This window comes from Epinephelus fuscoguttatus, linkage group LG3 (assembly GCF_011397635.1).
Source record: "Epinephelus fuscoguttatus linkage group LG3, E.fuscoguttatus.final_Chr_v1".
Lineage (NCBI taxonomy): Eukaryota > Metazoa > Chordata > Actinopteri > Perciformes > Serranidae > Epinephelus > Epinephelus fuscoguttatus.
The window spans coordinates 35,255,492-35,270,986 of NC_064754.1; the positions used below are offsets into that span (position 1 = coordinate 35,255,492).

General features: G+C 40.0%; 1 protein-coding gene across 5 annotated transcripts in view; it reads left to right on the forward strand.

Annotated features, from left to right (window-relative positions):
- The first annotated feature begins 316 nt into the window (after window positions 1-316).
- Window positions 317-15,495, forward strand: part of LOC125884774 (inactive rhomboid protein 2-like) — a 35,830-nt gene continuing 20,651 nt past the window's right edge. The window contains exons 1-3 of one of the 5 annotated variants that reach the window (XM_049569963.1): window positions 319-510; window positions 7,111-7,171; window positions 14,606-14,755. In XM_049569963.1, coding sequence (XP_049425920.1) covers window positions 14,618-14,755 — 138 coding nt within the window. In that variant the 5' untranslated portion in view covers window positions 319-510; window positions 7,111-7,171; window positions 14,606-14,617. The other 4 variants (XM_049569972.1, XM_049569981.1, XM_049569958.1 and 1 more) reach the window with 4 other exon arrangements.

The window sequence follows — 15,495 nt, forward strand, 5'->3', positions numbered from 1 at the left end:
TATGGTATTCAGCTGCTTATAATAATGCTAATAATGATGGCCCTTCTTTGCTTCCATATATTACAAGAGAGGTGCAGAGTAAACCTGCTGTCCGTACAGCTGCACAGAAGCAGCACAGTAATGAAAACAGATGGGCTAATGGTTATGTTAACATTGTAAGATGTAGACCAGTATTGTACGGACTGCATGAATTAAGCAGAAGCGTGCAGCAGCATGCTGTGTATCTGTGTAGCAGTTAATCACTGACTATTAGGACAGAGGGTTCCTGTAGCTTCAACACGCGGCCGGCTGTCGGAGGGTTGGCCCGGGCCCAGCTCGCCTCCTCTGTGGGTACGATAAGTCGTAGCTCCGCCCCCTGCTCCTCCGTGGAGCCGCAGTCAAGGATGTTGGAAGAGAGAAAGAGGGAAGTAACGTTAGTGTCACACTGGTGGACAGTAGCGTACAGTGTCGTTGCATTTCGGATATATACACTCTGCTAATGAATAAAAACTCAGTTAGTTCTTCTTGGAGGTGAGTGAAATGAGACTTTTCAGACATTACATTTGTTTTTGGGACGTTAAAGCCGTGAAAAGTTAGTGTTTGAGTCAACGACCTCTATCGACTTTTTGAAATGAGAACCGGTATTAAACATGTCAAAATAACCGTGTAAAAATACTCTGATAAAAGAAGTTTGAATATTAAATGTGAACCAAAGCTTTTTAAAAGGACAACTAACACTGCTGATGACATTTACTGTGTTAGCTTGCAACGGTCGTTTTCTCTCACCAGCCGTTGAAAGCATGCCTCGACAAGCCCTTTGTTGCTCTAACGTTACCCGCCGAGACAAATATATACGAATACCTCCATCCATCTCAAATGTCCCTCTGTTATTCCTGTTAAGTTAATTATAGTCGCCATGTGCCGACAAAATTCATTTGTTGTTACACCCCTCCCATTTGTTTTTCAAAGAGTGAAGGAGGGAGTGTTCACACACGGTCTTTAACGGGGAATGACCGGAACAGAAACTGACATTTAATCTGAATTATGACGGATTTAAACCACATTTTGTACAAGTTTCCTAACAGAGAGAAGCAAAATATTTCTATTCTGGTGTAGGTAAGCTAATCTTTAAAACATATTTTTAGATATACATAGTGGTGACTAAATGTAGACAGTCCATTAGGTCATTAATTTGCAGCTTAGAAGTTATTGCAGAATGTGGGAGTAATGGTTGTGTGGCTATGTGTCCTCACAGATACCTCTCCACCTCCTGCAGAAAGTTACATAATTCTGCCAGTTTTTGTCCACCAGCAACCCTCACAAGGGTCTGCTGAGGACAGACCTTCTTAGATATTTGTCTTTGGTCTGATTGTGCAGGACTCCTTTGCAAAAAAAAGGGCAAAATCTGTTTAAGCATTCCCATTAGATTAATGTAAATGTCAGCTCATTGCTGCACAGTGTGAAAATGTAGGTCTGTGTTACTCAGTGTGAGAGTTTCAGATGTGTTGGGTGATGGGTTGTATTTGGTTACAGTGGTGTAGAGTAACGTCAGGTGCCAACTCAGAGTTCTTCTTTTTCCATGTAAATTTACAGTCTCCTTCCGTTTTCAACCACCACTGACGTGTAGATACTTGCGCTGTCAACATATGATTAATACTGAAATTATGTACTTAAATTAAGTACTCCAGGCCTTCATGGAGGTGGGTAGTGTAGAGAAAATTGTAATGTCAGTGACATTCACGGTATTACTGAGTGTTAGTCATATGATAATTAATGAAAACATCATAAAAACAAAGTCTAATCTTATCATTTTCTTTTAATATTTTGAGTTAGAGCATTAGCAGTCTTTTATTCTCATGGCATGGGTGTGTTATGAGACAGTGGGTCCCTGGGCACAGATATAAAAAAGGCCTCACCACCTCTCCTACATAGGAGCAAGACACACAGACTTTGTTGTGGTTTTCCATCAGTTTTGATGTTGTTTTACATCTCTTTGTAGTCATGCATCTTTTTGTGTTGTTGTGTCCCTTTGTGGCTAATGTTGTGTCATTATAGCCCTGTTTCCACTGAGTACAGTATGGTTCTGTTCAGTTCGGTTCCGCTCCGTACCGTCCCCATTTTTGGTCCCCCCTCGGTTGGGGTACCTAGCGCACAGATCTGGTACTAAAAGGTGGAGCTGTGACACTGCAGTCTGTTGGTCAATAGCGCATGTTCACTCTACCTAGGGATGAGTTGTGGCTGGTTTTGATGCTCACTCACTGTTCATACTGTGAAGAGTTTTATTAGTAAACTGTAACTATAAAGTGAAAGGATGTTTTGCTGCCTCTTGCAGCAGCTGGAGTCAGAGTAGTAAATTACTTCATTTGCCGGGTGGACTGCTGGCAACTTTAATGTTACTCAATGCATGAGTTGATGACCTGAATCAATCAACACACCTTAAGTTTCACTCTAACAACTTTGACTGTTACTTTAGTTTTTATGACATACACTTTTAGTAATGAGTGGACCTTTAAGCGTTTATTAATTTCAGCCGTGTTATGTGAAGGGCAGATCATCAAATCCTCACTCAGAGGGAAAAAAAAAAGCATAGTGGAGCATTGTTCACGTGGGCTCCGGTAACACTAAACCCCTGAGTTTGCCTGGGAAGGACTAAATGCAGAAACCCGCTATTGTTGAATATCCCATTGAGAGAGACTCTCACTGCAGCCTGTTCTGTTTTGTTCTGAAAATGTTGGCGTGCATCCCTGTTTTGTGGACGATAAATGAAGTGCAGGCTTCCATCTGTGTCACCAATAATGAGGAAATACAGAATGTGCTGGACGGAGCAGTGACAACAACCTGCCCACATTTAAGGGAACTGTTTGAGGTGGAAACGCTAGGGTCTAGGTACCATGTCTGAAGGGTTACTTTTGGTTCAAGAGGTATCATACCAGGACTTTTGTGTCTCTCTGTGGTTGTTTTTCCCAGTTTCCATAGTTATTTTGTGTCTCTTTGCAGTTCCTTCCCATCTCTTTGTGGTTTTTACGTGTCTTTGAGGTCATTTTGATCTCTTCCTGGTCGGCATGTGCTAATTTGAGTGATATTTTGCAGGTGAACACGGGGGTAGGGGCCCGGACATGTTGGGCCCCTGGACCTGTGGCAGTTAGGCCTGTTCAGTGATTCATCCATGACCCATGGAGTAGAGGACTTGAAGGTGCTAGTCATAGATTTCCATTGAAAAGAGCCCTGTCTCGTAAGATAACTAGCCTACGTTTTTAGGCATTTGCTCTCTGCTTTAACACAATAATTAACAATTATGTTGAACTCAATTGTTTATAGTGACTGCTTTATAGTTTATTAGTTTTATCTTGTACAATATTTCAGATGTTCTCTCAGAACCTTTGCTGTTACACTTACACTATACAGTGTTATTATTACACAAAATTGTCGCATTGCCTATTATTGTTTTTCTCGGAAAATGCTTGTGGCAGCAGTACTTTTCAAGTTGCCTTCACTAGTAGGGCCTTTAAACCTGTTTCCGTGTCATCACACAAAATTCACAACTTTATTATGTCATTGCACATGCAGCGCTCAGTTAAAATTATCCCCCATTATGATCTACTTTATGTGCACGCATTTGCGCACAAGTGGAAGCAGTGAATAATGATTTACCAATCGCATGGTGTTTTTCCCATTTCCGTCTGCATCATACTAAGTTTTTGGCAATGCAGAAAAAGAGGAAATACATTGTTTTAGCACAGAAGGCAGCTTGTGTGTTGTACAAAAAGCAACAAAGTAACAGCTGCATCTGCATGGTTGAGCCGACAAGTCGTTTGCCACACCTGCACACCTGTCACTGTGTCAACGGACTGTGTCAAGCTGTGACCCACTACAAATTTGAATATTTACATTCCGTCACTACAAGGAAGCACGAGTTCAGGCCAAAAGGTCACATGCCTCGTCAGCATGTAAGCCTCTGTCTTGACATAAAAAAAGCCATGTAAAATAGAAGGATACGTATTTGGATGTCCTGTTTTTTTATGTACATGTTTCCAGAAATTAGATTTTGCCTGTAGCTGAACTTGGTTTTAAACCTGAGGTAGTAGATTTTTCAAGTGGTTTTCAAAAGGGGCTTGCTGATTTTCAGGGTCTGTAATTTATTTACAGTCAGCTCCCTGTAAACACAAGTGTTTCACTTGAATATTGATGCTTCTTTTGACGGAAGTTAGAGTGCAATAGTAACCGAGAATGCCTCTGCTCAGTGGTTTCAGTTTCTTCATTTTTACCTCCCCATCAACCACAGTCCACTTTATCTGATAAGAATGTGGTTTTGAAGTTTGGAAACCCCTTTGCTTATCCACTTGCATGCAGGTTCTTCCAGTCTGTCGCAGAGTCACAATCAAGTCCTGTCATCACTTCCCTCTCGGGGCTTTCCTTCCATGATCTTATCTGTTTTCAGCTGCTATGCGATAACACGCCCAGAAAACCCTGTGCCTTTTTCCTAGTTGCTGGCTAGTCTGTTGAAATATTTTTCTTGCACTCCCAGGCCTACCTTCGTTCCACAGTGCATGACACATTATCTTAAAAAAGACTGGGACACTCCGGAAATGCCTTGAAGCCCAAAGTCTCATAAACCTTAAAAGGATTTCTGTGGATACTCTGGCTTTGCCATAAAGCTCTGAATGGGGCAGAGAGTAGGTTGTATCGACCGTTTACATTTATTGTGGCACAGAAACTGCTCATTTTCCTCTACGTTTCTTCCACAAGGAGACAGAATGTCTTTACACACATTCAGTCTGGCACCACAGCTAATTTGTGACAGTGGGTGAGAGTTCTCATTTTAACAGCCAGGCTGGGCCAGTCAACAAGACTTTCTCTGACGAAACCCTCAGAAGTTCGCTGTTTTGGGTGACACATTGCAACATACACACATGTATGCATGCACTTGTTGCACCAGTGACAGAGAGGAAAACCAAACAGGGTAGCTGCACCTTGTTTTATATGTCCACACGCTGTATGAATACTAGTTATTTAGGTCACATCTTGAGGAACTCTGGGCCTGGGAACAAGGCTGTGAGGAATTGCATAGTAGCTCGCTGTTATGCGGGTCTGGGCATGCACACTCTTGGAAAATGGTGCAATGTTTTTCTGGAATGGTTAGGTGGAAGCCAAGGTCCTTTTCAAACGAGATGCCTCAATAGTGAACTTGAATTGCTGTCTTCTAATAGCTTTGAAATGGAACTATTGATTTGTTTGAGGCACCAAAGTGCTATCATCAGCCAAAGATGGGTAATGGGATATGTAAAGAATCAGGGTTTTGTTTAGAGAGTCATCAAGAGATATTGTGGTTGGGAGTGAAGACTGAGGGGGCTGTTTTAATTGTTGCTCTGACTGTTTGAAGCGCACACGCACACACAGATACCGCTGAAACTCACACACTCTCCTACGCTTTCAGTAGCATTCAACTGATGAATCTGCTGCTGACATAATGACTGTCTGCTCAGTCATGATCAGTTTGAACCCCACACAAAGCAACAGTGCAGGCAGACCAAACCAAACCTGCTGTCCGCCTAACATATGTATGGACTTTATGGATGTCATTTCATTGCTGCCATCACAGGTTTGGATTGTCTTTAAAGAGGTCTCGTTACATCAGGGCGCTGCGCTTCGTTTTCAAGGCATTCTGCCAGCTGACTGCTGGCCCGTGTCCATGTAAAGCTCCTTCACAGTCAGTTCTTTCTGGTCTTCCATTTACAGCATAGGATTTGTTCAACAGCTCAGTTTGTTAAGACAGATAGGAGATCTCAGTTTGTCAAACATGGAAACAGGAAAGAAAACTAGTGACTCTTTGCACGTATGTACATATATTTGAAAACAGGAAAAGTTTGTGACTTTTTCAAAATTGGTCAAGAGTCTTTGTTATGTTTTTTTTATTGAAATGTGACCTTAACGTGCATGTGTTGCCTAAACCTAAGATAGGAGTCTTGATGTGCACCCAGAGCTCTGCTGTGTCGGTCCTGCCTCCTTGGCCAGCCTACTCAGTGCATGAATGTGGTGTTTTGCTACCTGGAAAAAAATGTTGTCTCTGAACGTAAGCCAAGCAGCCATTATGCTGCCACAACAACATATATAAGAAGGCAGTTTAGTAACATAGAGCCAGAATGTTTAGGGGACAGGGTGGGGTTTTACATAGCTACATAGTTCATTGCCAATCGAAACAGGGATTCGAGAAAGTTGCCAAAATCATCTTAAATCATCCACTTGAGACAGTGAATATCCACAGCAAATTTCATAGCAGCCTGGCTAGTGTTTGGTCCAGACATCATGTCTTGACAAGTGGCTTCTCCATAGTATGAAAAACACATTGTAATGTTATCGATATGTATTTAGAAATGGGAAATATTGTCAATAGATTGTGCAGTATCTTTAGCACCTGATAAATGTAAGATCATGCCAACAGTTATAGAACTGAGATGTATTGTTTTTACTGGTGTCCAATCAAATATATCAACATCATGGCCATTTTTAATAAAAATTTCACCACCAGTTCTTCATGTTCCCCTTTTTAGATTCCTTGTTTGAAGAAAATTGCAATTGTTTGAGAATGCCTGTGGATATTCTCATTCATCCAGGTCATAGTTATCTCAGGGCAATTGAATCGAACGCAACTGGACTTGGTTTTGTTTGAGAATGGTTTGCTTCAGGGAAACCGACTGACAGTGTTATTACACAACATCTCCTTATGTTACTATTCGAGCTCACACTGTTAGTGTGGTCAAGTCCCACATACAAATTAGCACTTGCTGTAGTTGTCCACACACTGAGTGAGTGTGTGAGACATAGTCTGTGTGAGGATGTGAACATTGTCTGAACACCAGCACTTGTACTCACTTCAATCCTCAGTGCTGTCCTCCATCTTTATCATGAAACGGTTACACTTCCATCTAATCTTCATTCCTCACTACTCGCTGCACTGATGCTTCATTAATCACACTTGCGCTGTAAGCCTCTGAGTAATTGCATGTGTGAAGTTATCTTTAATGGATTTTTGATTGCTGTGTCTGTGCGTGAATGTTCTCTGATGGTGTTTTGAGAGATATTTATTGGCAAACCTGAACAACACTCATGCTTTTTTTTATATTTCCTTGTCAGGTTCTACAAGGGAAACTTGGTGGATGTAACAAAGAAGTAGTGATGTGGCACTTTTCTGAAGGTCAGTTCCTCATTTAGCCTCAAACAGTTTCAGAATAAGTCCTCAAAACAACACAGACCACAACAGCTACTTCCGCTGTGGACATGCACAGCATAATGATGGACTTATTCATAATGCTAATCTCAAAATGACTCATTCAGTGTTGAATTGTATCATTGTAGAGGGCTCAGTTATGTTGAGGTAAATGTTCATGATTACTGTAATTAAAGAACGTGTGAATAAGTCAGGTCTTACATTTCTGTACATAAGGGAAGGGTGTTGTGCAATGTTGTCTGGAGCCCAGGTCACACATTCACACCACTGTCAGAGGTGCTATAATGTGACTTGTTAAATAGGTACCTCCTGACTCAGAGTTATCATCGCTCTTATAATGTTTGAGCATGAAAACTGATTTTGCAAGTGGTAACACATGTCAGGAATCTTGCTTACTTTCACCCATGAAGTAGATTGGATGCTTTCTGGGCTACTACAAGTTGCTCTGAAGAGTCAAGTAAATGCTTAAAATGGAAAAGTAGAAAAAAAGGCTGAGCTTGGCACACACAACACTTGAGTTCAGTGAGACTCACTCTTTTCTTTACACAGTAAGCCTTATCAACAAGGCTTGTATTGCTGTGGAGGCGCATAGTGTAGTTTCTCAACAATTCTCTTGGCTCAGATGTGAGAAGAATTCCAAAAATATGCAGTGAGTAAAACAGTGTGGCTGCTCTCACAGTAGGCATAGCTGATGGTTTTATATGAGAAACAGAAAATATATGGGACTAGCTCTACCTACTAATTATATGTAATCATGGTGTTTGGTTTGCTACAGTCAGCATGTTTTTTCTACTCTAGGGCTGCACAGTTAATTGAAAAATTCTCAAAATCCCAGTATGGCCAAGTGCAATATCCAAACTGCAGGAGCTGCAATTTTTTGATGAAGGTAAAATGTGCCCAACATACCATTATAAATGAAGCATCGTGGTGCTACAGTGGTGCCCCAGCCTACAAATCATGAGAGGACAAGCTTGTTTTGGACAGAACCCAGCAAAAATCACATCATCATCATTTTTATTTATTCATTTATTTCAGTTCAAATAAAATGCAAAAATGACCATTGCCACTTAAATCATGATCGCAGTATCCATCAAAATAATTACAATATGACATTTTCTGCATATCAAGCAGCGCTATTCTACAATATTCTAACCTTGTTTATTGTCAATCAATATAACAGCATTTAAGCTTATGTTAATAGCCTGGAAAAGCCCACCAGTACCTTTGGTATGTTTGTCAAGGGCTGCCTACACTAAACATAATTCACAACAGTGCGCTTGGTCCAAATCGAGTCAGTCAACTGCTGTGTAGAGTGAGTGTGGCAGAAGATGAAACATGATATCTTCCCTACACCCATACATGCCGGTTCTGTGTGGAGTTTACAAAATGAGGACATTTTGTTCTGACTGCATTTCCAAAAGGATAAATCTCTACAAAACTATACAGCTCTGAGTGAATGAGCTCAGTCTAGCCTGTCTCCAGGTTCACAGGGTATAACTCTGCTTTGAGCATCATGGGAACACGCTCAAACAAACAGACTGATACATTCACAGGGCAGGCCTCTCCCAGGGGGAAGAGACTGAACCATGGTGACATGGTGACACACTCTCTGAGGGACACGTGATTCCACCAAACACAAGAGGAGGAGGTGGTTAACACACAGTGACAGCACAGTCCTGCTGATTAATGGTCAAGCGATGGGCTTTTTAGATGAACCAGTGAATTGTTAGATGCTCAAGAGGCACAGCTACTTCTTGGAAATGTTACTTTCCATGTCATGTGATGACATTAGCTATGGATGATGTCATTGTGGACATGCCTCTTCCTTGCTCTCTGACACATGACTCTTTGGGATCTGAGACCGCACCGCAGTGAATGAGTTCACAGGTTCACTTGACACAACTGAGGGTGGGGGGTCATTGGATTGTCTCTCCCAATGTTTCCTCTATTTTTTCCCTTTTTATATCCTGTCATTGTCTTCTCAGTAAGCTTAAGCTGAACTTCAGCTGACTTTGACCTTTCATTTCATATCATTTCATCCATGGTTAGAGAAACACAAGTGAAGAATGATATACTGTATATGATTTGACCAGAACCCATTCGTTCCATTTAAAAATAAACCATCAGATTAATTAGATGTGTTTAGTACAAGTGAGAGAGCACGGATGGTTTATGATTAGAAAGAAATGACCCATATTTATTTAGCAAACATGTCCCCATGGAGCTGCTGCCTGCTGGTACTATCATTGCCAGACACAGCTGGGAGAAATCATGGTTATGGATTCAGTAAAAATAACTGAACTCATTCCTCAGATATTTTTCCTGTCGGTGGTATCAACAGTCTGTCAGAGCAGGCTTGCTGCATAACACCTGTAGAAACGTGTCTTCGTCAGTTTTCTGCCTGTATTTTCGTCTCATCTGTGAACACTGCTGTGGTCATTGACCAAATCAGAATATTAAATTAGCTCAAAAAAAGAGATGGCACCACATAACAGTAGATACTATTTATACACACTCATCATCAGGGAGTTGCATGCTGTTGATTGAATTCATCTCCATGCTCTATATTTGGGGTCTCAAACTCAATTTCCCAGAGGCTACTAGCCACATTGTTTTTATCCTGGGGGGACCGCTTGAACCGTCTGAGAAAAACAAACTCCACTGTTTTCGGTTGTGTTTTTCAACAGTACATTTAAGCAATATTAGCCTTGAGTGGCATGCGTAGATTAATGCCACACAAGATAGTTTTCCTGCAGATTGGCAGCATTATCCTCGCAGATAAGACACGGTGCAGGCACATTAAACTTGATTAAAAAAATAAATGATTGGTCACACAATGAGGTGCTGCTTGCATAAAGTTAAATGTGTAAATTTCCAACATGGTGGGGGTCGTAAAAAGGTCTAGCAGGGAGGATCTTGGCCCTGGGTCTGTTTATTAGTTTGAAGCACATGCGCTATATCATGCCACCTGTTATTGTTATTTTCTTTGGAAAAAAAAAACAACTCTTAGGTTGCCATTATAATATTGTTTTGAAAATATGTATAACTCCAAGAGAGCTGAGTATCGAGATACATGTTTTTAACAAAAAAATATAAAGGCATAGCAAGTTTATTTATATAGCACACTTCAGCAACAGGGCAATTCAGAGTGCTTTACATAAGTGGTTTCTGACTGGTCCAGCCACGGGTCAAGATTTCTCCTTAGTTGTGAGTTCAAGGTCCACACAGTTTAATACACTCAGCATCATATTTGTGTTTGGCCATGTCGTTGAGCTAGTTTGCTGTCTCTGTAAAGTAGCTGTCTGTTAATAATTCACTCTACAGCAGGAAACAGCACTTCAGACATGCCAGAAATTGACTGTACTTCAAAAAAAAATTTTTTTTTTTAAACTTGACATGTTCGAGCGTCACTTGCAGTCCATTCAGAATGGACCAGCGACCCACTTTTGGACTGAGACCCACCAGTTGGGAATCAGTGCTTTACACAAAACACCAGAAGTATCAAGACAATACACTAAAGAAATACATTATATGAGGTAATTGAGATACAATTAAAACAGTCACTGTAAAGCTAATTGAGTAGAAAAAAGAACTTTAAAAGAATGATTAAGGTATAAAAAGCAAGATTAAAAGTTAGAGTGCAGTGTAAGAAATTATTAATTACTTGATTTAACAAATGGCAGTGGCAGCAGAGATGCAGTTTTCTGGGAGTTTGCTCCAGGTGTATGGTGCATAAAAGCAAAACTCTCTCTCCGTGTTTAATTTTGACTCTAGGGACACAACCAGACCTGTCCCAGAGGACCTGAGTGGTCTAGATACTTCATAATGTAGCATAAGATCAAAAATGTAATTTGGCCCTATAGTGCCCATTTGGCACTCCATCCCTGTCCCTGGTTAGTGCCTCATATTCTGAAGGTTTCTATCTCTGTTGTCTTTCCTCTGGAGAATACAATTTGTCTATCCATTCCCATTAGTTATGTGGATCCTAACAACTGCCTCATTGATAAGCTATGGTCAGCAGCAGTCTCTCCGCCACTTGAGCACTCTGTCCATTAGCCAAATTCTTAGCTATTTCATTATCTATGTGGGTGGGTTCCAGCCCCTACTACTCTTCTAAACCACAGGCTAGATTGCCAGTACCCTCCTCTCTGTCTCAAGAGGACTGAATCAGGATTTCTGTCCAAACCTGAAATATTTATAACACGTAATTGAAAACACTGTTGTCAGAATTGAAATATAAACCCCTATTAGCATAAAGGCATCATAGAAATGCTGTTTTTTGGGGGGTGGGGACGGAGTAAGTAACATGAACAATATGTAAAGCCCTGTCTAACTGTGTCTCTTGGCTCTGTAGTGGAAACTAGGCTATTGACTGAGCTGGTGTCGGATTTCCCTGCTGCTGCCATTCCTGCCGCAGACACCCAGGGTCTCGCATTGATTTTATAAACCACAACTCCAGGACAACTTCAAAGCTTTCAAGACCATAATGACATAATGGATGTGTTGGCCAAGGTCTGTGACATTATAGGTTTATGTCTGCAATGCCTTTGATTTCTCTGGAACTATTCAGTGTAATGCTACGAGACATTCTGAGCTCCAGGAATAGACTGGCTGGTTGTTTCGCTGTTGACTCTGATTGGTAAAGACTGGAAGACGAAGATAAGTAAGTTTAACAATATTATTTAGCCCCTGTGCAAACAGAGAGGCTGGTTATGAATCTAATTACACCAACTCAACTGACAAGACTGCAGATATGATGTTTGAGTTATTTGTGTTGTCTGAAGTGTGCAGAATTCACACGCACGTGATGTAGTTCAGTTAATGTGAGTTTCTGTTTGTAAACACTGACTGTAAGGCACAGTGATCTTGAGGCATGCTGCCGGTACTGTGGTAGTTATTCATAAATAGATAGGTGTAAAACGTGTTTCAGACATAGACCGATGATCTTATTCAGAGCAATCTGGAATTAATCTGGATGTAGAAGATGCTTCAACTACTAATCACCACTATTATATGTAATCAATAAGACTTACTGCAAGGCTGTTTTCAGTTCAAGTAGAAGAAAAGGATAGTGATTACCAACCACCTGGAGGATTAATGGTGATTTGAGAGCACTATTGATCGCTGTCATCTGATGTCATCGGGTGTCATTCCCAACAGCTGGTGTATCAGTTGCTTCTTCATTAGTGGTCCAAGTATGTACACTAGGTGCTGCAGAATCAATTTCTGATGTGTTTAGTTGGCTAACCAGTTCCCTTGAATTAATTTTGAATTTTTTAACATAATTTTTGTATTCTTCAGTCTGTGGTCAGGCTCGACAGTGCTGTATGACTGATGCTGTGTGTCATGAAATGATCAGTCAATAGAGAGATTTTGCTGTATGGTTTATGCCAAGAAAGCTATCTCTGTTTAATATTGCTCTGGGGGCAATTTTGAAAATCAGTAAGCAGGACTCTTTTTGGCATTTTACTTATTTATTTATTTTTATTTATTTAACCTTTATTTTAACAGGGTAGGTCTACTTAAACCATTTTTGCATCAATGTGATGAAATGCATTGATTTGTCAAATATTTAATTCACTGGATTTGACAAAGGAATACTTGTGCATCTGGTTATTCTATCACTGAATAGTTTCATGAATGAAATTCCAAAAAAAATGAACTATATCTTGATAAACTTAGCACTATTACAATATACAATTGCAAATGCCACACACGGTATCTGTATCACCCACTCCAGGTCCCTAGGTTAGAAACTTCAATATTTTCACAGGCAATAAATCATTACATGAGACTTTCAAATTAAATACATTTATTAAATGTAATGAATTAAATCTAAATGTAAATTACATGTAAATACACTTAAACGAATTAAACTGTTTATTTGATCATGTTTGCACTGTTGTTACCACTTTCTTATCAGAAGATTGTTGGTAATGACAGAAATGTAATATTGTTTAATTATTTGTGTACCTTGGTTTGTTTGTTTATTTTTAGGCACATATTCAGGCTAGTCCACAGATATATGGCAATTTTTTTCCCCTTCCTTTGTTCTAAAAAAATCTTGACACAGGGACTGTTACAAAAACATTATCATTCAAATGAAAAGGAAAAAACACAAGTTAAGTGTTGTCAAGAGCATGCTAACGCTTACGCAATGCAAAGAAGAAGAAGATGTTGGCCAATCAGAAGCCTGAAGAAAACCTTTAAACAGAAGGCTACCTGGAGCAGTGACCTTTGAAGCGCTTCTGGATGCCTCTGCTCCTAAATATAGTCGAAGCATAGCTGTACATTTATGTGTAAACATGTACAAAGTTCTGTTAGCAAGGTCAAAGCCAGCACTATTTTGGTTATGTCGGCTATTGCACAAAATGTTGCCTCATTGTGATGCCTCACAAAAGAGATAACGGCACACACTCTGACATTACAAGCCTAAAAATCAGTTTTCCCTGTCTTAATGTCAATGCTGAAACTAAGCTTCTGAATACGTTTGATGAAAGAACAAAATGCGTAGACAAAGCTTCGTTTTCACCTGTGTATGTGTGGACTAGGCAATGGAACATTCTGACAGACACATCCTCTTACTTTCCTCTCATTTCTTCCCTTATAATTACATTAACTTGGATCAATGATCTAAGCACTGTGTAGCTAGACGCGGTCACTATCTTTGATATAACACCATTTCTCATCTGCTGGAATTGAATGCAGAGCCTTTTAAGGTTCACTTAACAAATTGCCTGTAAAGGTAATGAAAAAGCGAGGGAAGTTGGCAATGATGTTGGAGCAGATTGAACTGGAGGAGAGCCAGCTGCTGTTACGAAGACTGTTTGTTTGGATTAACTGTAATAGTTTCCTTTGAGTTATTGTAGGGTGGGTCCTCTGCGCGCGCACACGCGCGCGCACACACACACACACACACAAGAAAGACTTGATACACAAACATTTTCTTTTTGTTTCGTTTCTTTTTTTAGCTCCTATGTCTTGTGAGATGTGAATTGAGCTTGGTTAAAGATTTTCACCCTGCTCAAGAGATCCAGTTCACATGAAAGCATAGCAATACTTCTACTATATCAACATGCATTCACTAGTAAAAATAGGCTACATGTTTTAGCAGTACTAGTGACTTCATACTTCATTGCCAAAGTATTAAATGTCATCTGCTATTGTCATCATAACTATAGACATTAGTCATAGTTTTTGTTTGTCTTGTCTTCAAAAAAGTATTTTTTATGAATGTATTTTTTCATATTTATTGTCAACAAAAGTAGCCAGAATTTTAAAGTGCATGTAAAATGTATTTACTATAAGTAAATTAAGTATAACAATTGTAAACCATTCTTATGTGAAATTAATGTTTCAGTCATGTTTTTGAATGACATCATCTTGTTTTCTCATCTCCAGCACTCTGACAGGATGGCATCACAGGGGCAGGAGGAGCCTCCTCCAAATGGAGGTCAACCAGATAGCCGACTTAAGAGCAAGAAGCCACCCAGCCTTGTAATAGCCATCCCACCGCCTGAGGAGATGATGTCCCACGACCCTGCAAAACAGGTAGTCTGACTGTTTTAACTTGACCCTGTGTTTCACAGCTCGGCCTCTTGGGACAGATTGTCAATAAAAAATGTGTTATCACAATGACTAACCACTTCCTCTCTTAGTGCTGGTGCTCAGCACTTTCCCATGCGTGTTGAGTCAATAAAACTTTTTTTTTTTTTTAAAGCATCTGTAAGCTGCAATCTCTGTTATACAACATGCAGACCATGAATGCAATGAAGACTGCTGTTCTTTAACAAGAAGTTCCAAAACTGTCTGCCAGGTGATTGATTAATAAGTCACCTTAATAGTTTTAAGTTTTTAAAATCAAAAAGCTTGAAATCAGTCAGGGGATTTAACTCAAGAAATGCTCAGTATTTTGATTTAGAGTACAATCAGAAGTGGGGCTGGGTATTGTTTGAAAAATTATTATACCAGTACCAGCACCCTTCATTTGATACCTTTGTTTTATTTATTTATTTGTTTATGTGAATGGAAGCATTCAGTTGTGTAAAATGCCACAGACATGTAGTATAGCTATACTTTTGAATGTGTTGGTGGCATCTCAACACACTGAACTGCCAACTCCTTAAAACACGCCACACTAGACTTCACCACACCACAGACTGTTTGGGTTGGACCTGCTGAGCTGCGGTAGTGGACCAAACACATGAAGCATTAAGTGGAGGAACGCTTATGGTGTTTGGTTGCAAGCAAACCATATAATTAAGTATTTTATTTCTAGATCTGACTAGAGA